Source organism: Mastigoproctus giganteus, chromosome 13, assembly GCF_048544385.1.
Source record: "Mastigoproctus giganteus isolate SK-2022 chromosome 13, ASM4854438v1, whole genome shotgun sequence".
NCBI classification, from domain to species: domain Eukaryota; kingdom Metazoa; phylum Arthropoda; class Arachnida; order Uropygi; family Thelyphonidae; genus Mastigoproctus; species Mastigoproctus giganteus.
In genome coordinates, this window is record NC_143587.1 from 144,534,737 (window position 1) to 144,562,585 (window position 27,849).

The following is a 27,849-nucleotide window of genomic DNA, read 5'->3' on the forward strand; positions in this document are numbered from 1 at the left end:
AAAACAGAATACCCAGCTATGGACATACAGTTCCTGATTAAACAGGCAAGAAGAGGTTGTGCTTGCAAGAGCACAAATTGGCCATACACAATTAACACACCTATTTTTACTGATAGGTGATGATCCTCCACTTTTCTCCATTGTAGTTCCACACTTATCGTGAAGCATATTATCATCGAGTGTCCATATTACCATTCAGCTAGAATTGCATGTTTCAAATCTCTATTAAATTCACAAAAACCACTGCAACTAAGACATACTTGGAGATGATGCCAATTTATCAGAATTGTTTATTTATCTAAAAATGATCAATGTATATAACCACTTCTGGACCCATCTCTAATGTATTGATGAACACTCAAAAGTAACAGGTGCAATTTGGCCATAGCAGCCCTTGCGCCAATAAATCCGACTACAACAGCATTTTCCAACCGGGGTCCATAGAAGCTTTGAGGGGATCCACAAGAAAAAAATTGTATTTCGGGGGTCCATAATATGAGCTAAGGGGTTCATGATAAAATATTATAAATAAAATAATGTCATAAAAAAGTCCAGAAATTGGCTGTTAGAAGATACTCGTATTTTCTGGAACCTTCTTTAGTTGACGCAAAATAAAATTTCTTTCCATAGAAAATTCTTGAAGAAGAAAACATTATTTAAGCACCAACTAATCTAGAAAGAGTCAGTCAGTCAGAGGCAGTCATTTCATTCTATAGTGAGTAATCGGCATCGTCGTGATGAAATCTATTGTTTGTGTTATTGAACATTATTGTTTTAGTGAACTATATTTCCATTAGTACCAACAAGCATTTCTAACATTAAATATTTGAGGTTAATAATATTATTATTGTTTTCAGATTACCCATGGCTCATGCAAAGAAGAAAACAAGACAATATTTGACTGAATATCTGTCGTATGGTTTTATTGAATCACCAGAGAATATCACAAAACCAATGTGCCTTATATGTATGACTGTGCTGTCTAATGATAGCATGAAGCCAAGTAAGCTTCGTCACCATTTGGAGACAAGGCACAGTGAAAAGAAAAATAAATCAGTGGAGTATTTCCGAAAACTATGAGACAATTTTCAAGGAAGAAACAAATTGGATCAGATTTTTAGTAAACAAACAAGCAATAAAGAAAGCGGTTTATTAGCATCATATGAAATCAGCAAAATAATAGCAAAATCTGGAAAGCCACATAGCATTGGTGAAATTGTCATCTTGCCTTCGATATCAGTTGTAATTTCAACAGTGTTAAACAAAAATGCACGTGAAATTACTGATAACCTTCCTTTGAGCAATAACACAATATCCAGACGCATTGATGAAATGAAGATGTAGAAAATCAACTTATTGCTCAATTACGAGTGAAACAGTTTGCAATGCAACTCGATGAATCAACTTTGATGGGCAATGAAGCACTTTTATTTGAAAATGTAAGATGTATGGATGATAATCAACTCAGAGAGGAAATGCTTTTTGCAAGATTCCTCAAAACAGTTACTAAAGGTAAAACAATATTTAAGGAAGTCCAGTCTTATTTTAGAGGAATAAAATATTCCACTCGAAAATTTAATGACTTGTACTACTGATGGCACTCCTTCCATGGTCGGTAGGTACAGAGGGTTTATCACTCATTTAAAAAATGCATTGCCAAAAGTAATTTGCATACGTTGTGTGATTCACTGCCAACATCTGGTGGCGAAGAGATTGAGTGGACGTCTTCATGAAGTCTTAACTCTTGTAATAAAAGCTGTCAACCTCATTAAGGCTAATGCTCTTCAAGATCGTCTCTTTCGCAAATTTTGTGATGAAAATGAAGAAGGATTTGACAGTCTTGTACTGCATACAGAGGTGTGATGGTTGTCTAAACAATTGTCTTCGTCGTCCTTTGGGACAGTATTGTATCATTTCTAAACGAAAAGGAGATTGGAAAACAGTTGGTTGCCATGAAAACAGACATTTTACCTCTCAGATGGGTTTGAAAAACTGAGTTCTCTTAATAAGCTGCAGCAAGGACATAATTGTGATTTAATATCTAGCAAAGAGCCATTAATGCATTCCTAGGAAAACTCAAATTGTACAGTCTTAATATCTCACGCTGTGCGTTTGACCAGTTTCCAAACCTTGCTTCAGTTAGCCGTGATTTAAAAGATAATGATTGTGTTGTGTATGTTGAACATTTAAAAAAAAATTATTAAGACATGCAAGTTTGGTTCAAGGACCTACTAGAACTGAACATTCCAGATTGGGTGCTGATTCCATTAGAGGTAAATGTTGCTGATGTCGAAATTGATTTACAAGAGGAACTTGTTGAATTGCAGTCTGATGAGACAGTCCGAAGTCTATTCAAAAAAAGGAAAGCATGATGTATGGAAGAATAGTGACATTGCATGTAAATATCCGCTTTTATGGGGGAAAGCTAAAATGTATGTCATTGTTTTCCCATCATCTTATCTAGTGGAATCTTGGCTTTAGTCGTGTAACACAGTTGTTAACAAAAAATCGTAATCGACTTGATATAGTAAAAAGAGGTGATCTTCGTCTGACTCTCACAAAATTGGAGCCAGATATTAAAATGCTAATATCAAAACATCAGCCACAAGGATCTCATTAGTAGGGCCTATTTAATAGCCTTAGGAATAAATTTATATATGTTGTTTGAAATATTATTTTTTTTTTTACTAATTCTGTCATTACAAGTAAAAATATGTTTCAGTTTTATCAATTAAATTTTTCAAAATTTGTAATTTACATTTTTTATATTATGTTGGAATTGTTTAATTATTAGCTTTTACTAACCTACTAATAAATATTTCATTTAGGAATATTACATATGCGTATATGGGGGGTCCACTTCCGTAAAGTTAGGACTCGGGGGGGGTCCACAAGCGAAAAAAGGTTGGGAACCCTTGCACTACAACAACAACAAGCAAACAAGTCTTCAAAGATATTTATAGGACACACATCACTCCATTACCCTAGCACACCTCTTGAATGATAGAGATCACTTTACAGAAGTTTTCAGCTTTATTAAGCTATATCACACCTTTAAAGAAGTAAACACAATCAACAGACTAATCCAATGAAATATGAACTAAAAGGAACAACAACAACCAAAATGAGTCAAACTGAAAGCGAGCACCTCTGAAACACAACATACCGTATGAACTAGTGCATTATGACCCGCGTGGTTTGTGCTTGTGCACCAATAAAGTCCAACACAATCAACAACCTTTTTAACCATACAATATATTTTAACTGAATGTCCATGTCATAGACACCATCATCTTATATTTTACCATATTTAGCCATCTGGCTGAGCCTTATACACTCAGTCAGATTCTATCAGACAACCAGCATGTGTCTGTTGTTTTAAGTTATTTGAAATCAGTTAACATTTGTACTCATATTTAAAATTTACCTTGTTATCCTTCATTGTTTTAATTTATATTTTATATATTTCGTTTTTGTTATTTTTGACGTAGTGACCTAATTCTTTAGGTCACTGAAATTTTACTTGTGTTCACTATACAACTTGAGTTTGCCGCATTATAGCCTCAGTTGTTAATGTGCCAATAAAACCTAAACCAAACCCCTTCAGTATGCAACAGTAAATCTAATGAAAGCTTCCCCACGAAGCTTCAGTTGCAAGAGCTCATACTCAATCCAAAATAACTTACAAGATGTTTCTACTCCCAAACTTCTCTGCACTCAATTTTCACATCTTTGCAACAGTTTCTTTTACAGATGAGGAAAATCCTCCCTAACAAATATTTCAGCAGCTATGTAAAGCACATTACTTGGAGAACTCAGAGAAAGTACATATCTATACTGATGGCTCCAAAACAAATGCAGCTATAGGTGCAGCAGCAGCTTCTTCCACCTTCTCGGTAACTGTGCCTCTTCATACTGAATGCAGTGTCATACTGCAGAATTGTACACAATAAAACTAGTTCTAGATAACATAAACAACAACAATATCAAGCAATCTCTTTATATACAGATCCTTAGGTTCAATCACTACCATTCAGTCTACTTTTTCCCACTCTTATCCCCCTCGACGTGGGCACCTGTACGTGGTGAGGGGACCTCCCAGTGACGCTGCTGGACTTCCAGACTAGCATCACTGGGATCCAACGCCCACAGCCCAGGTTCCAGGCTTACATCAATGGAATCCGGTGTGTTTGCCGTGCGCTGCGACCCGTGGAAATTCGGAAAGGGGGATCCTGGTGGCTGAGGGGCCCAACTTCAATACACCACTTTGGCCCCTGCTTCGACAAGACGGGTGGTCCTGTAAGGCCCGGCCTAGGATCAATCGGCTAGTAGGCTCGCCTGCGAGGGTCAGCCGTGTCAATGCCACACGCCTACCCTCATGGTCCGAGGGACAGGATTCAGGCTGGCGGCGGTGCGGGTATAGTGTCTGGGTAGCCCTGGCGTCCCACTCCCGAGCGCATTTATTGGATGCCGGGTAGTGGGCGTCCCTTTGGGCTCCGTGGTGGGTGGGGAGCCCGGGCACTGAACAATTTAAAAAACTATATGAATCCTGATAAACTTACTTCTTCAGGGGCCCCAACCCGGTCCCTATCTGAAAACATAGATAACGATCCAGATAGCATTATTGCTAAAAAAAGGCAGCGAACTGAAGTACCATCAGGGCCAGTCCCAAGGTTCTTAATCATGCATTCTACCAATGAGACACCGATTGGTAAAATGTCGCCCTTTTTTATTGAAAAAGGGTTAGATGGGTTAGCAGGTTCACCCAAATCAGTTAAAAGGCTTCGTTCTGGAGACCTTTTAATTGAAACTAAAAATGACAGGCAATCAGAACATCTACTCCGAACAACATCAATCGGAGGAATCCCTATAACAGTGACACCACACAGAACACTCAATTCATCGAGAGGTGTCATTTCGGAGTGGGACCTTCTCGACGTAACCGAGGAGGAAATCTGCTCCGAATTAAAACCACAGGGAGTCATTACCGTCAAGAGAATCACTGCGCGAAGGGATGGAAAAATTGTTAAAACCAGGAGCGTTATCCTGACTTTTAACTCTCCTAAACCTCCTGACGAGATTAAAGCTGGATACATCAACTGTTCAGTGCGTCCATACGTTCCGAACCCTTTACGGTGTTTTAAATGCCAGAAGTATGGACATTCTCAAATGGCCTGCCGTGGAGTCCTTGCATGCGCTCGATGCGGTGCAAAGGACCACGAAACAACAGCATGTTCAGCCGCAAAACCCACCTGTATTGACTGTGAAGGCGAACACCCGGCCTATTCACGAGCATGCCAGAGATGGAAAGAAGAAAAAGAAATTCAACGGCTGAAGGCAGAGCTAAATATATCATACCAGGAGGCAAGGAAATCGGTCAAACCCCTGAATATCAACAAACCTACCTACGCCCAGAAGGTAGCAGGGAGATGTTCCGTCGGAACTCAGACGGACATGACCATTCCTCCAAAGGAGTCTTCCACTCCCATCGCGCGTTATCTTTTAAGTTCTCAAAAACCTGCACAGAATGACCAATCAGCTGCCACTCCTATATCGGTACCTCCTAACTCTCCACAAGTAACAAAGGTAACTACGAAAGAAAAGAATAAAAAAGGGGAAGTCCGCCCTAGTACCCAAGAAAAGATGGATGTCGAGCAGAAGGAGGTACCCAAAGATTCAGTCTTGGAACTCTTTGCGGAGGAAGAAATGGACACGGGACAGCGTCCATTCTTCCCCAAAAAAGATAGACCCAAGACTGATAAAAGTAAGCCCTCAGCACCTCGGAAGCCGCCTGATGGACCCACCAAGCCAAAATAATGGCTAAATTCCTACAATGGAATTGTCGTGGATTCCGGCGAAATATTGATGACATCAAGGCCCTCCTGCAAAAGCACGAGCCAGTTTGCTTTTGCTTGCAGGAGACATATCTAAAGGCAAATGACGATCCCACAATGCATAACACCACAATTTTTCGTAAGGATAGAATTGCGGATGGCGCTGTACATGGGGGAGTGGCTATCCTTGTGGGTAACCAGACCCCAGTGCAGCCCTTGCTAATTACAACTAGCATAGAAGCTGTTGCAATTCGCCTTACGGTGGGATTTTTATTAACCGTCTGCTCTATCTATTTGCCACCTGGGACTGACATCTCCCAGGAAGACCTTGATGATCTTCTAACGCAGTTACCTCCCCCTTTCTTACTTCTCGGGGATATGAATGGACATAACACCCTGTGGGGTTGTGCTAACATCAATGGAAGGGGACGAGTCATAGAGCATATGCTAAATGACAATGACCTTTCCCTTCTAAATACTGGAACAAACACCTTCTTCCACATGCCTACCCGTACTTTTTCTGCCATTGATCTCTCTATCTGCTCCCCTTCTCTACTCCCTTCACTCACTTGGGAAGTAGAGGAGAATCCATATGGAAGCGATCACTTCCCTGTCATAACCTCGTTACACAGCGGGAGACCATGTCTTCCCTTCAGGTTACCACGGTGGAAGATTGATCAGGCTGACTGGACTGCCTTCCAACATCAGGCAAATTTTGATCTTAGCACAGTCAGTCAAGAGCCTATCAATGATGCAGTTAAGTACATCACAGAAAATACTGTCCAAGCAGCTGCGAATGCTGTCCCAAAAACATCTGCCCGGTTTCCACCATTTCCTAAACCTTGGTGGAATTCACAATGCACAGCAGCAAAAAAGGCTCAAAACAAAGCATGGGGGATATTCCGCCGATATCCTACCACGACCAACCTTATAGCCTTTAAACGTGCACGAGCCAAAGCACGATATATCCGCCGTCAGAGTCGAAAGGAATCGTGGATCCGTTTTACATCATCTATTAACCAGTCTACCAACTCTAAGGTAGTCTGGGATAAAATCCGGAAAATGAAGGGAAAATTTACATCCCACCCTTCTTCAATCCTAGATTATAATGGATGCGCTATTGCAGATCCAACTGCAATAGCCAATTCTCTTGGGGAAACCTTCTCTAACATCTCTGCAACATCTTCGTATTCCCCAGAGTTCCTGGTCCTGAAATATAAAATCGAAAAACAGGCACTTAACTTTAAATGTAAGAGCATTTATCCCTACAACAGGGATTTCACTATTCAGGAACTGGAAAGAGCCCTCGCTCTTTCCAAAGCAAGTGCTGTTGGACCAGATGGCATCCATTATGAAATGATTAAACATCTTTCACCAAAATCTATGGATTGTCTGCTCCTTCTGTATAACAGAATCTTTACTGAAGGGCAGTTTCCGGACTCCTGGCGAAAAAGGCAATCGTTCTTGCCTTTCCTAAGCCAGGAAAGGATCCAAAAGTCACTACCAATTATCGTCCTATTGCTCTGACTAGCTGTCTGTGCAAAATCCTGGAGAGAATGGTTAATTCTCGTTTAATATGGTATCTAGAAACAAATGACCTTCTCTCCAACATCCAGTGCGGCTTCCGAAGGAACCGGTCCACTTTGGACCATCTTATTAGATTGGAAGCATCCATCCGGGATGCTTTCCTAAAACGCGAACACTTGGTGTCGGTGTTCTTTGACATGGAAAAAGCGTATGACACAACTTGGAGATTTGGCATTTTAAAAGATTTACATAGCCTAGGCCTTAGAGGCCATCTCCCCTTTTTTATTCAAAACTTTTTAGCCAAACGATCGTTCCAAGTTCGTGTGGGATCCTCACTCTCTCGCTCGTTTAGCCAAGAGGAGGGAATACCACAAGGATCAGTATTAAGTGTCACGCTTTTTGCCATCAAAATAAATTCCATCACAGAACAACTTCCTCCAACTGTAAACAGTGCCCTCTATGTTGATGACTTTAGCATTTTTTGCCAGTCGTGCAACATGAGGGTTATTGAAAGACAACTGCAGAAAGCCATCGATAGTCTGAATTCCTGGGCACTTGCTAATGGCTTCAGGTTCTCGCAGGAGAAGACCATTTGCGTACACTTTTGTCGCAAGTGTAGTCTTCATCCTGAACCTGAATTAAGGCTCGACAAAATGCTATTCCAGTAGCAGCGAACACAAAATTCTTGGGACTCATATTTGATAAAAAATTGACCTTTTTGGATCATATTCGCCAACTCCGCACAAAGTGCACAAGAGCCCTTAATATGCTCCGCTCGCTCTCCTCCTTATCTTGGGGTGCAGACCGATGCATCCTTCTACGGCTTTACCGTGCACTTGTGTGATCCAAATTAGATTATGGGTCCCAAGTATATTCTTCAGCCAGAGACAGTGTACTTCGATGGCTGGATCCTGTCCATCATCAGGCTATACGTATCGCTACTGGAGCATTTCGAACATCTCCTGTCCAGAGTTTATACGTCGAAGCAAACGAACCACCGTTATCGTTTCGACGTAAGCAGTTGTCTTTAAAGTACGCTTTAAAACTGAAATCCCTGCCAGACCATCCTACGTGGCCCTTCGTTTTTGAGCCACGATGGGAAAACTTGTACAATACCCGTAAGACTGCCAATCGTCCTTTTGGTATTCGTCTCCAAGAGCTACTCAATGAACTTAATATCAAGGTAGACAAGGTTGCCCAAACATCAAAGCAACCCTTTCCACCCTGGCATGCTCGTGTCCCGGCATGCGACTTGTCGCTTAGAAACTGGGGAAAGTCGGACACTCCATCATGTGTCTACCTGCAGCTTCATTCAGCACACCGAACTGAATATTCCGACTTCGCGCCAGTCTACACAGACGGTTCGAAGTCAGAATCATATGTGGGATCTGCTGCTGTCTTTACAGACAGCACTATATCAGAGCAGATTCCCTCTGAATGCAGCATATTTACTGCAGAGCTGCACGCTGTAGAGTTAGCCTTGGATCAAATTAGTAAATGCCAATACCAACGGTTCATTTTATATTCCAACTCTCTTAGCATGTTACAGGCTTTAATATCTGTGAGATATAATCCTCATCCAGTTCTGTCTAGCATTCAGCAGAAGATTCACGTTCTCCATGAACGCGAATATGACATCCGCTTCTGCTGGATTCCCAGCCACATTGGGATTAGGGGAATATGATTTGGCTGACCCCGCAGCCAAATCAGCAATTCCCAATAATAACCGCTGCCTTTTAGTCCCCTGTACAGACTACAGGCAAATAGTACATCAAAAGATACATTCCAATGGCAGGATTCGTGGAATAGACAGACTGCGAATAAATTATATCGTATAAAGCCTGTAATTGAACCGTGGCAGTCTAGTCTGCGCAGGAATCGTAAGGAGGAAGTTGTTCTAGCTCGTCTCCGCATAGGACACGGTCATCTTACACATTCTTTTCTGCTGAGGGCAGATGACTGTCCTATGTGCGAGAACTGTGGCACAGTTTTATCCATGAGACACATTTTAATTGATTGTCCAGATTTTAGAAATATCCGTTTTACCGCTTTTAATCATCTGACTGAGCCGTATACATTCAGTCAGATTTTATCCGACAATGACAATGTGTCTGCTGTTTTTAGCTTTTTAAAATCAATAAATATTTTTAATCGAATATAAAATTTACATTTTTCCTTTATATATTTGTTATACTTTGGACATAGTGACCTAACTTATTAGGTCACTGAAAGTTTAAACTTTTTTATAAATGACATGGTCTTGGCGCATTATAGCCTTAGTAGCTAATAGAACCAATAAAACCAAAACCCAAACCCACTCTTATCTGATTCTTAAAGAGATCTGATCTACATTGTCGCTAACAAACAGCCAACCAGAAGGTTACCTTCTGCTGGATCTCTGGTCATGTCAGCATCCCAGGTAATGAATGTGAAGTGTCCAAACCCATTATTAAAACAACATGTAGAAAACAGTGGTCTCAACTCTTGAAAACAAATCAATAATAAACTGCAGCAGATAAAAAAAAGTCACTGCTGTGGGCATCTAGTTTCAGGAGAAGCAGTTGAGAAGTACTTCTGGCAAGCCTCTGCATCAGTCATTCCCATTGAACTCGTCTGTATTTACTTATGGCAGAGAACCCTCCTCGGTGGTTTTTTTTTTTTTTTTTGGTCAGTTCCAGCTAACAATAAAGCATATATTCTCATTGAATGCCCTCAACAATCAACTATCTGGAAATCCAGTTTTAGCTCCCTAACCAACTTGCAGGAACCCTTAACTTTATTGCATATTCTTGGCAGTGATGCACATTTCAAAGAACTGTTTAACTATTTGAAATACAAAAAAATTGTATAAGTGTCTCTAGTCATGATAATATGGCCCAAGAGGCCATTGCACCAACATGACAACAACATAAGCGGGATGCTGCAAGGATCAGTACTTGGATAACTGTCATTTTTGATTTTCTTAAATGACTGACAAAGGAATACAGAGTATAATATCAAATTTTGTAGATGAAGTCAAGATTGGTGGAGTAGTTAATGATCAGCACCAACAGTGCTTCTTCAAGACAACTTAGATAGACTTTAGGAATGTTTAGGAAAATGGTAGCTACGTTTTAATGCAGAAAAATGCAGTGCGTTACAGTTGGGAAATCGCAAACCCGAAATAACTTATATACTTTGTGGGAATGAAATAAAAACAGTAGAGGATGAAGGAGATGAGAATTAGGGTATGATCAGATATGAAGTTATCTGTGCAGGGCGGGCAAGGATCCCATGGTGTCCTACCAATGATTTGTCAAGTATTTGATTGTATAAATGGGGTTGTGTGTTAATCCAACTCTATAAGGCAATTGTAGGACTGCTCTTGTAATGTATTCAGGTACGGAGACTGCACTTAAGTGATAAAGCTTCTTGAACGGATCTGAAGATGCACAATGCATATGGTAAGATTGACAAAAGGGCATCGATAGGAGGAAACACTTCAAATATGTTAGCTACAGAGTTTCTTAACTAGGCACCATAGAGAAGACCTGAGGTGTATATGGCTCTAAGAAAAGAAAATGAATGAGGATGAAAGTTTTCACTGTTACAAATGAGGAATTAGGTATTTCTGTGGTTGATTGATGCTGACATCTTGGAGAAATTCAAAGGATCTGCTGGATGGGTACCTACATGAGGAGGTAGGCAAATAGGTAGTTTAATATATTTTTTTTTTTTTTTATTAATTATCATTATTATTATTTTTTTTAATTTATTTTTATTTATTTATTTTTTTTGCAATGTGCATCAAAAAGTTTGGACACTTACTTGCACCATGTGGGTAATACTAAAAAGTGATAAAATAATGAACGGTTGAATTTATATTATTTGACATTGTACTTCTTTTTAGGTCCAAAGCCAAAATTATGTGATGATGATTTTGGAGATCTTTTAGGCAACCTCAGTTTTGGTAAGAAAGAGCTTGGTCCAAAGACAATTGGTGAACTTCGAAGAGATGAGTTGGCTAAAGAAATGGATCCAGAACGTTTAAAAGTAAGGTGGTTTTTTTTTTTATAATTTTAATGGTAATTATCACAATATAAAACATAAAAGGAACATATCATTTGTTTGGAAGCTGATTTTGTGGGTTGGACTCTTGTTTTGTATTAGTATATAATGGGACCTGAAGCTAGTAATTAGTTTATTATATCATTAAATCGTGAATGCCAAAGTTGTTGCTTGTTTTTTACAGTCAAGAAGAGGAAAACATTGTATGTCTCACCTGAGACTTAAAACCACTGCAGCCACTGAAATCCTAGAAATAGTTGGAAGACAGAGAAATTAGGTTAAGCTACTAATATAGATATATGTTGCTAGCCTTCTGACTGTTGTTTATAAATATTTGTGTTTTTGAGCAGTCTGGTAGTGTTGTTTACAGTGCTTGTAGGTTTAGCTTTAATATTTTTTGTTTTATTTTTTACATTCCTGCTGTAATAAAAGTCAAATAAGTCCCCTATCTTAAATTTTATTTAAAGGCCAGTGTTTTTTTCCCTCCCCCTCTGGTTTACAAGAGTAGGTAGGGTTTCATAAAGAGAACTGGAGCATTTGATCCTCTTCCTTCCGACAAAAGAATCAAGAGTGTACCAGGTTTCGTGAATTCTTAGATAAAATCTCTTAACATATTTTATGACATATTATTTTTCTTTCTTTCTTTTTTAAGTATCAGCAAGAAAAATTGCACCAATCTATGCCTGAAACAGCATTGCTGTATCCCACAGTTTTGTATGTAATGACACCTCCATTAATGCGTTTAGATTTTCCACGTTCTGCTTTTTTATGTAAAAATGAAGGTGTAAATGCACCTTAATCTGTTCAGATATTTCAGAGAACTACAGAATAAATTGCAAATCAACCAACTCTTTGGCACATACACAGAGGTTATGAACAAACATAAAACATATGAAAAGTGCCATTGTTTCAAACATGTTTCAAAAGTTTCCATAAGACTGCTTCATTTAACATGTGCAATATTAAGAGATAACTATAATTTAAGCCACTGTTACTCTGTGATAATTATCTTTATAAAGAACATCATGTTCTGAAACCATTATCAATCCCTTGATCACATGCACAACTACTAAGTGTTCAGAGTGTCCAGGCAAGTAAGAGATGAGGGGTAATATCATAAGAGGGATTGACCCAATAACTTATTCTACCCTATAAAGATGGTGAGATCTCTTGTATTTTTTTGTGCATGGTTTTAAACTTAAAAAAAAAAGTAAAATTAAATAAATGTATTCTCTTTTGCTGAAAAGATACATAATGTATGTGTATCTCTCCTCATATTTCCATCTATTCTTTGTTTTTGATAAGAATCCCCTTTCCCCATGATAATTTAAAATTTTTTTTACATTAAAAACTTAGGAGCATTTATAGTTTTGCTCTACTATCTTGGATTTCCTGGTATTCCCCTTTTCTACATGTTTACAATGTTCCCAGCTGTCATTTCAGATAACCTCCCCCTCTTGCTGACATAAATTTTCCATAGCTGCACGTATTTTTGTAAATAATGTGTCTATGTCTGTAGGATACAAAGTTGCTGAACAGATAGACAAATCTATTGCAGCATTTGTTCAGGAAAGAAGGTGATTGCAACCCTCAGAAAATTACCCGTTTTGTTTATTGGTTTAAATACCGCATGAAATCAGTATTTTTTACATATTTACATGGATTTTCTCTACTTTTCTTTTATATTTGTAAAATAATAAGTGAAATTTACGTCAATATGATACGTAGAACACTTCCGTATGATACTCTCCAGAAATTAAAACAAAAACAATTAAAAAATCTAAAATCTTACATTACAGTAAAAAATAATTAAAAATCAATTGAACACAATTAAAAATTACTGGTAAGTAAAAAATTAATTTAACAAAAAAATTGCAAAACAATTTTCCTTCCTGAAGCTGACACCGCTTTTCGACCGTATGTTGTGATCACAGGAATGAAAATTCCTGTAATGGAATGAAAAAATTGATATCAACGTAGAATGTATTGAGCATTTTAGCTCTGGTTCATACTATCGCTTTTCTTTTATGCAAGGTATTATGGCTACTTTTTTTAATTCTCCATTCTGTATTTTTTTTATTATTAAGAGAAGAAACATTCTGATAATTTTCCTTGTATTTGAATTGGTTTTGTTAATATGCCTTGTGAAAACCCATTGTTCGAAAGGGTTATGTGAGATGTATTTACATTTCTCATCCAATTTTTTTCAAATCACCAGCTCTTAATGCTCTCCACATTAGCATATTCGGGATGCTATTTTTGATATTCACTGGATATTTGAATTAAAATTTAATATAACATCTGGAGTCTGTCTTTTTCCTATAGACCTGAGTAATAACACAATTTTGCTCTCACTTCACCAAGACATCAAAAAATGGCAGTTTCCCACCCTCTTCTTGTTCTATTTTGAACTTGGTAGTTCTATGGCTATTGTTCATATACTCATAAAATTATTTTAATTGAGTACCCTTCCCCCTATGTTTCCCAGTCAAAAGAAAAAAAATATATCATCCATATATCCGACCTTTAAGGTAAGCAACCAAAGCTCTCTCTCTTCAAAATCTTCCATAAAAATATCCACCATGACTGGTGAGATAGAGTTGCCTTAAATTTTCCCTTTGAATTTGAAATCCCCAAATTCCAAAACCAATTTTAATAATTTAATTATCTTCATATTAGAGACAGTATCTTATTTGTTTGTGGAATTTTAACTGTTGCTTCTCCCACCAGTATGTTTATAAACATATCTTCTTCATCCATACTCACCATGGTAGTGTTGTTATTAAATATTTCTTTTTTATAATGTTGAAGTAAATCTAATTTTTTACATGATTCTTTTTGAGTGGATTTAAAATACAAACTAATTACTTTGTCTGAATTTTGATCTGGACTGTCTTTACTGCTAACAATGAGCCTAATGGGCATTGTATATGTCCTTTTATTACTTATTCGTTTGTGTAATAAGTCTTTTGTAGCCTTGCTTTTTCTTTCTCTGCTGGCTGTAGGATCTTTTTTAATCTCACGTTATATCATCTCACGTAGAGCTGCTGGAACGAGTACAGAGAAGGGCAACAAGATTAGTGAATGGAACAAAGGGGTGCTCTTACGAAGAAAGGCTTAAGTTTTGCAAATTACAGTGTCTGGAGACTAGGCACCAGCGAGGTGATCTGATAGAGGTGTATAAAGCCTTGAATGGTTTAAGCATGCTCAATGCTGATGGGATTCTTCCTCTAGCTCAGAAAAATCACCTGAGAGGGCATAAATTCAAATTGAGGAAAGACAGATGTAGGATAGACGTGCGGAAATTTGCCTTTAGCCAGCGGGTGGTTGGTTGGTGGAACAGACTGCCATCCCTTGTGGTAGAGGTTGATAGCCTAAATAAGTTTAAGGCTCAGCTGGACAGGTATTTTGAACGAACAGAGGGGTGAAGTGGAAGTGGGTTTTTTTTTTTTTTTTTTTTTTGGCTGATGCTGCATAAGCTTGCTTTCTTGCATCAAATGCCTCTACTAATGCTAATGCTAATCATATTAAGACTAATGAGGTTATTTATTTGGCTTTATTTAAAACCACTACTGTATTCCCCTTATCTGCTTTTTATAAAACCTAATTTTCCTCTCCAGTTTCATAATTTTAAATTATGAAACTTGTTAAGTTAAGCTTATACAGTTCTGCATGGTTTTTTTTTAAGTGCTGCTCATATCCAATATAAGATTGTCTTCAGCTCTATTACAAAATGGAAGGTTTCTTGCTTTGAATGGATTGAGTAAGCTCAGTACTAATAGAATACTTACTCATTGCAGCATAAATTCAAATTGAGGAAGGATGGTCACAGGACAATATTTTGCATACAATTAATGGTAATCTTATTATAAAAAATAGCCTTAACTCGTGTACAAGATGTGCATTACAAGAGAAGTTAATATATATACAGATTCCTTGAGTTCTTTAAAAGTCACGCAAAACATAGGCTTTAGTAGGAGCAGCAGCTGTATGCCCAGATATTACTTTAACACAACTACTGAAAGAGTGCAGTGTATGCATGACACAATTGTACGCAATAAAAATAGCCTTAACTCATATACAGGATAAGTGTTACATGAGAAGTGTAATATATACAGATTCCTTGAGTTCTTTAAAAGCCATGCAAAGCATAGGTACACTCAAACACCCAATCCTTTGGCACATACGACAAATACTAACTGACTGTGTCATAAATGAACAGGACATGACTGTGTCATAAATGAACAGGACATACATTTCTGTTGGATCGCAGGACATACGGGATTGCTGGAAACAAAGCTGCAGAATGGAGAAGAAATTTCAGTACCATATTTCGATTACAAGCCTGTGATGTGGTGTACTTGCCAGTTGCAATGGCAAGAAATCTAGAATCTGCGAACAAACTGTACCAAATAAAGCCAAATATTGAAAACTGGGTTTCTAGCACGCAAAAGTCAAGTAAAGAAAAAACAGTACTGGCTAGACTGGCGCTTCCGTAGCTAGCTGGTGCGTAGCACACGCTTCTTGATTAGACTTTATTGACCACCAAATACGGAGGATGCGGAAAGATTAGGGAATGACCACTGCATATCCCCGGAGCAATATGGCCTTAGTTGCTAATGCTCCTAAACCTAAAAACCAAAACAACAACAACTGGCCAGACTAAGAATCAAGCATACCCATATTATGCACTCATTCTTGTTGCAAGCATAAGAACCAACACAGTGACAGTATCCAGTCAGTTCAACTTATATTAATAGACTGTCCTACATATGTAAATGAATGCCAACAAGCCTTAAAAGATTTATCATCACACATCTATATCACTCTAGTAGACCTCTTGAATGATAGAGATCATTTTACAGGTATTTCTGCCTTCCTTAAATCTATTAATGTATATCACATCCTCTAAGGAAGTAAACAAGCAACAGACTAACCCAGTGAAGTATTAATCAGCTAAATGGAACAATTCAAATCCAAAGTCAACACCTCTGGCACACATCATACCATATGAACTAGCAATTATGACCCATGTAATTCATGCACCAATAAACCACAACACAACCAACCAACTAACCAACCATAGAACTCAACACAATTAGTATTAACTACACTGATAGGTGCAATCTGGCCTAAGTAGCTATTGCACTGGAAAAATCCAAGAAAACAGAGTATTTCTTTGACACAGTTTACTTCAAGCTTTATATTAATTACAAATTTCATTAGTTTTACATTTACAATCTAATATAGTACTGCACCATTTTGCAACTCAGTGCTGTTTATACTATAATGTAACCCAGGTGATCAGAACATGTCACAGTAATAAGCATCCCTTAGAATCATTAATAATTCTTAATGATTTAAGGCCAACTGATGTTGCCTGTCTTTAAGAATATTTTGAAATAATTCTCATAACGAAAGAGGAAACATTTATTAAAAAAAAATTTCTTTACTAGAAAAAAAAAAGAAGAAAGAAATTTTGGTTAATGGTTTTATCAAATAAGAATACAAACTGATATTACTAATTATTGTTTAATAATTGAATCCTTATTTGGAAATAAATATCTATTAAAATGAGTGTTAAAAGTTAGTATTATAATTGTACTCAAAGTTTCAATACTATTAACACAACATATGTATGCAAGGTAGTAATTCTACTTTTAACTGGAAGTACACTGTTCTGTTTTTGACTAGAACTTTTTATTTTCATACAGATATAGTGATACATTTGTTGCAAATAAAGTTAATTTTAATTTCTTATTGTTTTTTTTTTTTTATTAGATTCTGGATTGGACTGACCGCAAAGAAAGAAATATTCGAGCACTGCTTTGCACATTACACACAGTTTTATGGGAAGGTACGAGGTGGCAAGAAATTGGCATGCATCATTTAGTTAGTCCAGCTGATGTTAAAAAATATTATAGGAAAGCTTGCTTAGCAGCACATCCAGATAAAGTAAGTTTATATTATCTTAATCACCTGATCATGTTTTGAAAGTTCACCATGTTCGCTGATAACTGTTAATCTGTTCAAAGTAGGTTTGCTGAATGTATGGTTTCATGATGAGTTTCTTGCTGTGTTTCAGCTTTTTGAATATTTTTGTAGAATTTTGAAAAATTAAAACTTCATGCATAAATACATTAGTTTTTTTCCTTCATTTTTTTATAATATTAATTGCTTTTATCTTGGTTGCATAGCATTAGAGCAAAAATATTGACAAAAAATTAAATCGGAATAAACAAAAAAAAATCATAAGAAATAATTGATAGTTTATTTTTATTTATGTATCACTTGATTCAATTTCATCACTTTTTAATCTGAATTCCAGAAACGTTTTGCTTTTTGAAGCCCATATCAGACAAGAAGACCTTAAGAGTTCTTATCTGTTACCCCAACTGGACGTATTATCTAGATGTTCTGGGGGCAAAGACGTTTCACGTGAGCGGGTAGCTAATATCAGGGAAGAGAGCCTAAAAAACTTCAAGGGTTGTGTTAGGGTTGTTAAATATACAAGAATAGTAAATCTTAATTGTTTATACAGTAACGTTAGAAGTGTCGTCAATAAAATGAGCGAATTCGAACTGCTGGTTAAAACAAGTAACGCGGACATAATAGGGCTTACAGAGACGTAGTGCCACCCGGAAATTGGGGATAATGAGTTTCAGTACGGCTTGTATAATGTATTTAGGAAGGATAGAGTAGATAGTAGGGGTGGTGGGGTAATGCTTCTTATCAGAAGCAGCCTGAGTGCGACGATAGCTTTCCCGGATTCGGACATTTCACATGCTAGTATAGAGTCTGTATGGTGTGAGATAGTTGGAAACAAAGGTATAATGCGAGTAGGAGTAATCTACAGACCAGGTGATTGTGAAGATTATGACAAAAGCCTCTACATGCAAATGGAATGGGCAAGTAAGCGTCAATGCCTTATTATGGGTGATTTCAATTTGCCTCTAATTGATTGGAGTAAATGGGAAGGAAACTAGATGACTGTTATTTGTATCAACATGTCAGGGAAAGTACTAGAGAAAAGAATATCCTAGACCTCATCATCACACATCAATCAGATGACATAACAGGGCTGACAGTAGAGGAACCAGTAGCAGGAAGTGATCACGGAGTTCTACGGTGGATGATGACGAGAGAGGTAGCAGAAGTAAATGGCAAAGGAATGGGTTTTAATTTCAGAAAAGGAAATTACGATGCCTTAAGGTACTACATGGCCTCTATTAACTGGGTAGATATCGCGCTGAGAATGAATACAATTGAACTGTGGTACGCTTTTAAAACATTAATCACAGATGCCTTGAATGCGTATATACCATTAAAAAAATACTCCACGAGAAGGGTTCCAAGTTGGATGAATAGTGAAGTTGCCACATTACTTGAGCAGAAAAAGGTGGCATGGAAAGGTTACAGAGCAATAAAAAGTACTGAAGCCTATAACAGCTACAAGGTGATCTGTAATAGAGCCACAGAAAAGGTTCGACAGGCAAAGGCAGTTTATGAGAAATCACTAGCAAACAGAGCAAAGAGGGGGGTAAAGAATTCTTCACATATATAAATGCCAAGAAGAGCAGAACAAACCAGATCGGACCTTTACGTAAGGGAAAGGGGATAGTAATAAATACACCAGCTGCCCTTGCAGATGAACTCAACAGTTATTTTGCATCGATATTTACAAATGAAAAGCCTTTTGTGGTAATGGGAAATTGTGGGAGCGAAGTTAAAAAATACGTAATTAATAATATTGAAATTTCGCAAGATTATTTAATGAAAAAACTTTCGAGCCTACAGACCAGTAAGGCTCCTGGAGTTGATGGAATATACCCTATAATCTTAAGAGAGGTGGCAAGCGAGTGCATTGAACCATTGAGGCTAATTATGCGAGCATCACTAGACTCTGGGGAGATTCCCTTGGATTGGAAAAGTGCAAATGTATCTCCCATACATAAGGGTGGCTCTAAAAGTGAAGTTGGAAATTATCGACCTGTCAGTCTGACTTCAGTAGTAGGGAAAATCATGGAGGCAATGATCAAGGGTGGAATTCAGGATCATTTGGATCGAATTGAAATTCTCAAGGATACTCAGCATGGTTTTGTAAAGGGAAAATCATGTTTAACAAATCTGGTTCGCTATTTCGAAAGGGTCACTCACGAGCTGGATTTAGGGAATAACTTCGACATTGTTTATTTAGATTTCAGCAAAGCTTTTGACTCAGTCCCACATGAGCGGTTGCTTTATAAGCTGGAACAGGTTGGAATCACTGGGAAAATCCTTAGATGGATAGAAGGATGGCTTCAGGGCAGGGGGCAGAGGGTTGTGATAAATGGCTATTCCTCAGATTGGGTTGATGTAAGAAGTGGGGTTCCCCAAGGATCAGTATTAGGACCACTGTTGTTTTTAATTTTCATAAACGACATTGATGAAGGGATAGAGGGCGTGATGTCTAAATTTGCAGATGATGTTAAAATTGGTAGAGTCGTTAATGATCACTGTCAAGCTGAGCTTCTTCAGAGAGACCTAGATAGACTACAGGAATGGTCAGAAAAATGGCAGCTGTGCTTTAATCCAACAAAGTGTAAGGTATTACACCTGGGAAACAGTAATCCCAAAAAAAACTTATTCACTTGGTGGAGTTCAACTAAACCCAGTACTGGAGGAAAGGGACTTGGGTGTTACGATACGGTCAGACATGAAATTCTCTGAGCATTGTAAACAGGTTGCAAGGAAGGCCCATGGTGTCCTATCAATGATCTATCGAACTTTTGCAAGTAGAGATAGGGACGTGATAATCCCATTATATAAGGCTTATGTTAGACCACACTTGGAATACTGTGTTCAAGTATGGAGACCGCACCTGAAGAAAGACATCGAGCTTCTTGAAAGGGTGCAAAGAATGGTAACTCGCCTGGTGAGATCAGCAAAAGGGCGTCCTTATGAAGAAAGACTTCGAATATGTGGGTTGCAGAGTTTGGAAACTAGACACCTTAGAGGAGATTTGATTGAGGTGTTTAAGGCTCTGAGAGGCATCAGTAAAATGAATGAGGACAAAATTTTCAAGATTATAAATGATGCTAAAACTAGGGGACATAAATTCAAGTTACGGGGGGAAATGTTTAGATTGGACTGCAGGAAGTTTTATTTTAGCCAGCGAGTTATAAATTACTGGAATAAGTTGCCTTCGTGGGTGGTAGAGGCCGACAGTTTGGGGAAATTCAAAGGTCATCTGGATAGTACTTTCGGGTAAGGGAAGCGCATAGAATGATAGGTTTAATTTCCTTTTTATTTATTTTTTATTTTATTTTTTTTTATTTATTAATTATTATTATTTAGTTATTTATTTTATTTTTTTTTTTTTTTTGTTTTCTTCGGATTCTTTTTTTTTTTTTTTTTTGGCTGGTGCAGCATTTCTTTTTTTTGCTGGTGCACCATAGGCTTTCTTGCACCATGCGGCCATTACTAATACTAATACTAAGAATGGCCAACAGTTGTGATTTCCTCTTATCAATTTTCTGAGCTATTTTTGTGTTGCTATTACTTTTAAACACCTGGAAACATCTGATGAAAGATTTAGAGAAAATTTACACATATAAACAGACACATTATTTGAAGTCTAATTGCAACAATGTTGACAAACTTCAATATATATAATGCATATATATATGCACTATATATATATATATATATATATATATATATATATATACACAGGGTGTCTCAAAAATATTTGGTACAAACGTTTAGGGAAGGTAGGTAACATCTAAAGGAATGTGAATCGCATAGGAACCCATAACCAGAACCGTCACGGGAAAGTAGTAGCAGAGGCACAAGAAGCAGAAATGACACAAGACAGTAATTAGTGGCAAACATTTATTTGACATAATATTAACAATGGAGTACGAGATGGATGCATTTCATGATGTTACAACAGGTGCTCAAAGGTTCCACCATGAGACACGATGCATGCGTGACACCAAAGCAGCATGGATTGGCGGAGACGGTCGAACACACCTGGAGTTTCTTTGACAGTAGCAGCAGCGCAGATGAGTCTCACCACGAGATCCATTTCCGTCTCCACAGGCAATTCATACACAATTGATTTGACGGCCCTCCACAGAAAGAAATCAAGGCTTGATAAATCAGGTGAGTGTGGGGGCCAGGCAACGGGTCCACCACGGCCAATCCATCGATACCCAAAACGCCTATTCAAATGGTCATGAACACACCTTCCATAATGGGCAGGCGCCCCATCATGTTGAAACCAAATGTTGCGTCTCACATTTGCTGAAACATCGTCAAATAACCCTGGTAGAACATGTTCAAGAAAGGTTCGATATTTAGCGGAGTTCATGCGGGATAATAACAGGTATGGGCCGACTAAGCAGTCACCGACCATACCTGCCCACACATTTATTGCGAAGCGATGTTGTGCCGCATGGGGCGCACACACCGTGTGGGCCCTCTGCTAATCCATACACTAGGTGCATGTGTGCCAGCTCACAATTCGTATATCAATGCATGCTCTTCGTGCGGCGACTACTGCTTGAATGAGTAAACCAGAAATTTTCCCTTTTGCGAACTGATGAACAGCGCCGACTTACTTTGACGTTTCCAGGTATGGGTTCCTATGTGATTCGCATTCCTTTAGATGTTACCTACCTCCCCTAAATGTTTGTACCAATATTTTTGAGACACCCTGAAATATGAGACACTTATATATGAGTGCATATACAGCAGACTCTCGAATTCGTGGGAATGGATTAACCGGGACACTTCAAGACTCCAAATAAAAAAATAAAAAATCAACAAAAAATCATAAAATTCAAGTAATAACTAGAATGGGTATGAACAGGTGTTTTTTGCAAGTCGTAAATAAGTTGCAAGAAGCGGCGTTATAAGTCGTCATTGGGAGATTATAATGTACCTATTATCTTGCAACCCCACTGTCTTCATACCGCCGCTCAAAAAAAAAAGAGAGAGAGAGACCAAATGTTTTAGTGCGTTGCGTCGATTGTTGTGTTCCGTCGCACTGCAAAAAGACAAATTTTGTTTCGTTATTTATGTCAGAGGCTTCTCCGTAGCCAGGTGGGCAGGAGCAGCAGTGCATAGAACATGCTTCTTGATTAGACCGGGGTTCGAGCCCGTGACCACCAAATATGGAGGATGCAGAAAGGTCAGGGAATGACCACCGCATATCCCCGGAGCAATATGGCCTTAGTTGCTAATGCTCCTAAAATCCAAATAACAACAACATTTATGTCAGGGTTGTCAAAAAATTTTTTTTATTTCAAAATCACAAAAATGATCGGTAAATGCAAAAGAGTTGCGCTTTCAGTTAAACAAAAACATGAAATTATTTAAAAGTTTGAAAACGGTGCATCTGTTAAATCTTTGATTAACCATTATAATGTTGGTGACCAAATCATACGCAACATCGCTAAAAATAAAGGGAAACTATTAGATTTAAAATCGAAATCGCAAAAAAGTAAAGGAAAGCATTGTATTTGACACGCAGTAGTACATAGTAAGCTTTTTCGGTTTTTATCTATCGCCATATTTTTAAGTAGATTGCTGAACATTCTTCGATACAGTAAGTCCCTGACATATGCAACTACGGATTTACGCAAATTTTTTTTCACCCTATTCATTGTTTTATACAGGAGGATAAGGAGGTGATTATCCCCCTGTATAAAACAATGGTCAAGCCACACCTTGAATACTGCATACGCGTCTGGAGGCCACATTTTAGGAAGAATGTAGAGCTGCTAGAACGAGTACAGAGAAAGGCAATGAGATTGGTGAGGAGAAAAAAGGGGTGCCTTACCAAGAAAGGCTTCAGTTCTTCAAATTGTGGTGTCTGGAGACAAGGCACCTGCAAAGTGGTCTGATTGAGGTTTTTAAGGCTTTGAATGGTTTGAACAAGCGTGCTGCTGATGGAATTCTTCCTCTTGCTCAGTTTACACACATGAGGGGGCACAAATTCATATTGGGGAAAGATGGTTGCAGACTAGATGTGCAGAAATTTGCCTTTAACCATTGACTTGTTGATTTCTAGAACAAACTTCCATATGTCATTGTGGAAGTTGATTCAGGAAGTTGATTAGTTCTTTGGCTGATGCTGTATAAGCTTGCATGATAGGCAGCTACTAATGCTAACTGTAAAAAAGGAGAGTGCAGATTGCTCAATAGATCACAGTCATGACAAATCAGTAGGCCTTCATTCACTGTTTTCTGCTTCTCACCCATTTCCTTCTTAACAGTTGTATTTCCCACTAGAGTTAATGATTTATCTGGATACTTCGTTAAATAATGTTCTACAAAATGGGATTGTTATGAAGGCTGATGGTATCATAAGGACGTCATTACAAAAGTTCACTAAGAAGTGGTACAAAATATACCATAAAATGTCTAAGAGTAATCTGTAATTCTTGAAGAAATTAAAGGCAGATTACGCTCTACACAGGTTTAAGTACTCGTTATTTCAGCAATTCCAGTTTCAGCAGTTCCACTTGCACACCATGCCACTAAAAGAATATTTAAGATCTCTTTCTTCTAATAGGAGATGATTTCCTCCCCCCCTGCAATACTTACACTGCCATTCTTTACTTGCTGAAAAACATTGTATATTGTACCCAGTATGAAGCTGGTAGAACCCATCATTCTGATCCCTATCTTAGCATTAGTAGAGGCATATGATGCAAGAAAGCAAGCTTATACAGCATCAGACAAAAAGAAACCCTTCCGATTTCAACCTTCCATTCACTCCAAATGTTTGTCTAGTTCTGCCTTGAATTTATTTATTCTTACAACTACCTTTAGAATTAACTCAGTGCTAACTTCAGCGAATTTTTCATCCACCAAAAAAAGGTTCATCTTTATATGTATTTCAAAACATTTTATACTGTATACTGATCATTGTTCCACTGAGATGCAGTAACAAGTGTAACCTGACCATAGTTGTCCTAAGCCAAAAACACCTTATATCAACAATTGGCCATGTGACTGTTAGCCCATGTTTCGTTAGCCCATGAGAAGGTCTTGTTGTGGTTGTTTGAGTTGAAATTAGAGTTTCCTTTTTTTCTGAATGATATTAACTCTGATTTCTCACATTATTTTGAATATCATATGTTGCTTTGCAAGTTAGCATACCTTTGTGACATTTTCAAGCATTGAGATGAAGGGCTCAGTGTAAATATTTTCTATTTAACCCATACATCTTAAACTTTACCATATGTTTTTCTGTTCCATTAAAAGACAGTATCCTGTAGTCCCTGGCAGACCTACCTTAGTCTTATTCCACCTGTCATTATCAGAGTCTTATGAATCACATTGAGTAGCATATATCACTCTCCTTCTGTGATTGTATGAACTGGCTTAGTGCTGTTTGTGTTAATTGCCTTACTTCAGGCATTAGTTTCCACGATTGTAGTGAAGAATATTGTTTCATTTGTATTTCTTATTTATCAGTTGTCTTAGCCAGAAAAACCTCTCAGCTGTAAACTTGGAAAATCTGCTGCCAGTCATGTTTTCTACAAGATTTTGTATCTTCATGCCATGTAAATGTGTAATTCACCAGAAGATATGCAATTAAATTCATTTTATTGCATCTTTATGTGTAGTGCTTTATTTATAATTAGAACTATATATGCTCTGTTTTTCATTAATTCATTTTTTCTTAGTTATTGTTCTTGGTATAAGGAATTCTTCCTTCCTTCAAAAAGTATGAATTTTATTGGTGTATCAGATGAATCGTATAATATCCGTTTGGTCATATTATTTCACCGTTTTCATAATCCACTCCTCATTATCCATCACTTCTCTGACAGTGGAATTAAAAAGATTCAGAACCAGTTTCAGTACAATATTTCATTACATTTTATTTAACTCACTTTGTTTTCAATGATAAAATCAATATAAACGATTAAATGGTAAAACTGAATAACAGAATGAGAAGTCACTGTACAGTCATTCCTCATATAGCACAATAGTTGTGTTCCTAGAAACCCTTGTGCAATATAAACAACAGGCCCTATGGGAAAAATAGGGTTAGGTGCCGACCACCCAAGATTGAACACACATCTGTAAACAAAACATTACCAAACACAATAAATAATCGTAATAAACTTACACATTTTATTACGACTATTATGTAATAAAATATTGCTAATGCTTTTGCTTCTATCGTAAGCAAACTTGTTTTTTGTTTGATTTTCTATCCAAACAGATGACAGCCGTTCTATCTCTTCCAATTCTTTGTGTCTTAATCTAATGGATTTTAATTACACTTTGAGTTGTTCCTGCTATGAAAGTTTTTTCTCTGCATTGCCTCATTTGGGCCTGTAGCACGTGCAATATCACATGGTCTTTCATTTCGCTCAAAGCGTTTCACAATTTCATATTTTTTCTCTATCGACAGCATAGGACTGGCCATAAGCATTACCGGGGAAACCCCAGTGGGCCGGAGGCCAGTGTGATTTTGGCCATAAACGCTAGTATGAGGCCACTATAAATTTTCCCGGGTAAGAATTTTTGACCCAGTCCGCCTCTGTTTATTGATATTGCTTTTCTTTTTCTCTCTGAATCTGCAGTGTCTTCACCAGGACACTTCCTTTTCACACCTTTTAAGTATTTTACTCATTTTTAGGGAATAAAGCACAATTACAAAACGAGGAGGCACGCTTGATACACATAAACAAAACTGCACGCGTGTAGCAACTGAATAAACAACACCGTAAAGGCAGAGATACACTATTAACACCTCACATTTTACTAAAGCACATTTCTAGGGGTTACTACCATAAAGCAATAAAAACAATTTCCAGTTACGTTTCTGCTAGTGGAATCTGTTATAAACTGGTAGTAAACTCGATCTAATTGCATTTGCAATTATACCGATAGCTGGAATTATGTTGGTTTTTATATTATTATGGTGAAATGTGTTTCCCCTTCACTGATATAAAACACATAAATACATTTTCAGAATCTTCTCTTCATTCCTATCGTGATGCGTTCTGTTGCGGTGATTCTGCGTTCGACTGCCATTTCTTGTAAACACAAAGGCGAATCGTGCATAAGCGAATTCGGTTCGTGTTATATAAGATATCATTCCCCTATTTATAAATCGTGTGTGATCGAATTTGTGTAGTGCAAACACGTGTTATACAAGGACCGACTGTACTATGTTAGGCATAGCCATGCACAAACTGGTTTTGCTACTTAATGCATCAATCTTATTTTGTAGAGGTACTTTGCCACAGGTTGCCTTGGTATTGCACAACTCTAAATAAACAGCACTGCTCCAGTGGAGAAGTATATTGCTTTTTTTTTAAAGTATATGTCATTATCAAGACCTGGATTTCTATCCATTCGAAGTTAATGTGGTTGAACTCTCATTCTCAAAACTCGCAAACTTTAGTTTAGTTACAGGTTGACAAGTCTACCCAGACCCAGGTTTTATTCACAATAAGGATTCAGAGTGCTTCCACAGTATGAAATCAGTGCACTAATTAGCAAACTTAATTTACTCGCAGCTAAGTACTGAAAGAGGCTTTTGCCCTAAACTTATTTATGCCTAATAGAATGAGTTAAGTGGACTCAAATTGTTAGAGCTGTTTTCATAATAATGATATTAAAAAGGAAATTTCTCCTGTTTTTAATTAAATTAATATTTTGTTATTTCAGCAAGTTGGTACAGATCATGAAACTCTAGCAAAACTCATATTTATGGAACTGAATGATGCATGGAGTGAGTTTGAGAAACAGAATCAACAAAACCTGAACTAGTCAGTCAAGTAAAGCTCATTGTGATAGATACTGAAATTCCGCACTTCTCAAAATATACTAAATCAAGATCCAGTGGAGACTTCTCATCTGTGCAGCAATCTCAGATATCACATTTAAAAAAATGTTTGTTTTTTTGTTTTTTTTTTTAATTTATTGAAGTAACTCTGAGTGATCAAGCAGTGTACCTGGACCATTTCAGTGCTGTAGATATTCTTCATACTGCTGTAGCTCACAGATAAAGCAAATTATATCCATTAATATTGTGAAGTAATGTTATATTTTAAGTGGCTATTAAATGAGCTGTTATAAATTTTCAAGGTCAAAAATTTACAATGTTGTGAAAAAAAGTTGGCTTTATAAGTTGAATTTGAATAATGCAGTATTTCTTCTTTAATTTTGTTACTTAAATGATTAATTATGATAAAAGAAATTTTATAATTGTAATAGAAAGAGAAATATTTTGGCTTGGGTTTATTTAAATACTTCAACAGATTCTTTTAAAAGGATATGAGGTACTTATATATACCAACTGGTGATATTATACTTTGTAATATATAAAAGATTTTAAGAAGTAGTTTATATAAATTAGGCTAAATGGTGCGTTTTTTTTTTTTTTTTTTTAAGAAATCTTTAGGCTTAAACTACTTTGCAGTTA

At 37.3% G+C, this 27,849-nt stretch overlaps 1 protein-coding gene across 2 annotated transcripts in view; it reads left to right on the forward strand.

The window, feature by feature from the left end:
• aux (cyclin-G-associated kinase) overlaps positions 1-27,410 on the forward strand; it is a 703,221-nt gene extending 675,811 nt beyond the window's left edge. Inside the window, exons 22-24 of one of the 2 annotated variants that reach the window (XM_090387776.1) lie at positions 11,251-11,393; positions 17,190-17,363; positions 27,093-27,410. In XM_090387776.1, coding sequence (XP_090243902.1) covers positions 11,251-11,393; positions 17,190-17,363; positions 27,093-27,194 — 419 coding nt within the window. In that variant the 3' untranslated portion in view covers positions 27,195-27,410. The remainder of the gene's footprint in view (positions 1-11,250; positions 11,394-17,189; positions 17,364-27,092) is intronic. The other variant, XM_090387775.1, reaches the window with a different exon arrangement.
• The last annotated feature ends 439 nt before the right edge of the window (positions 27,411-27,849 follow it).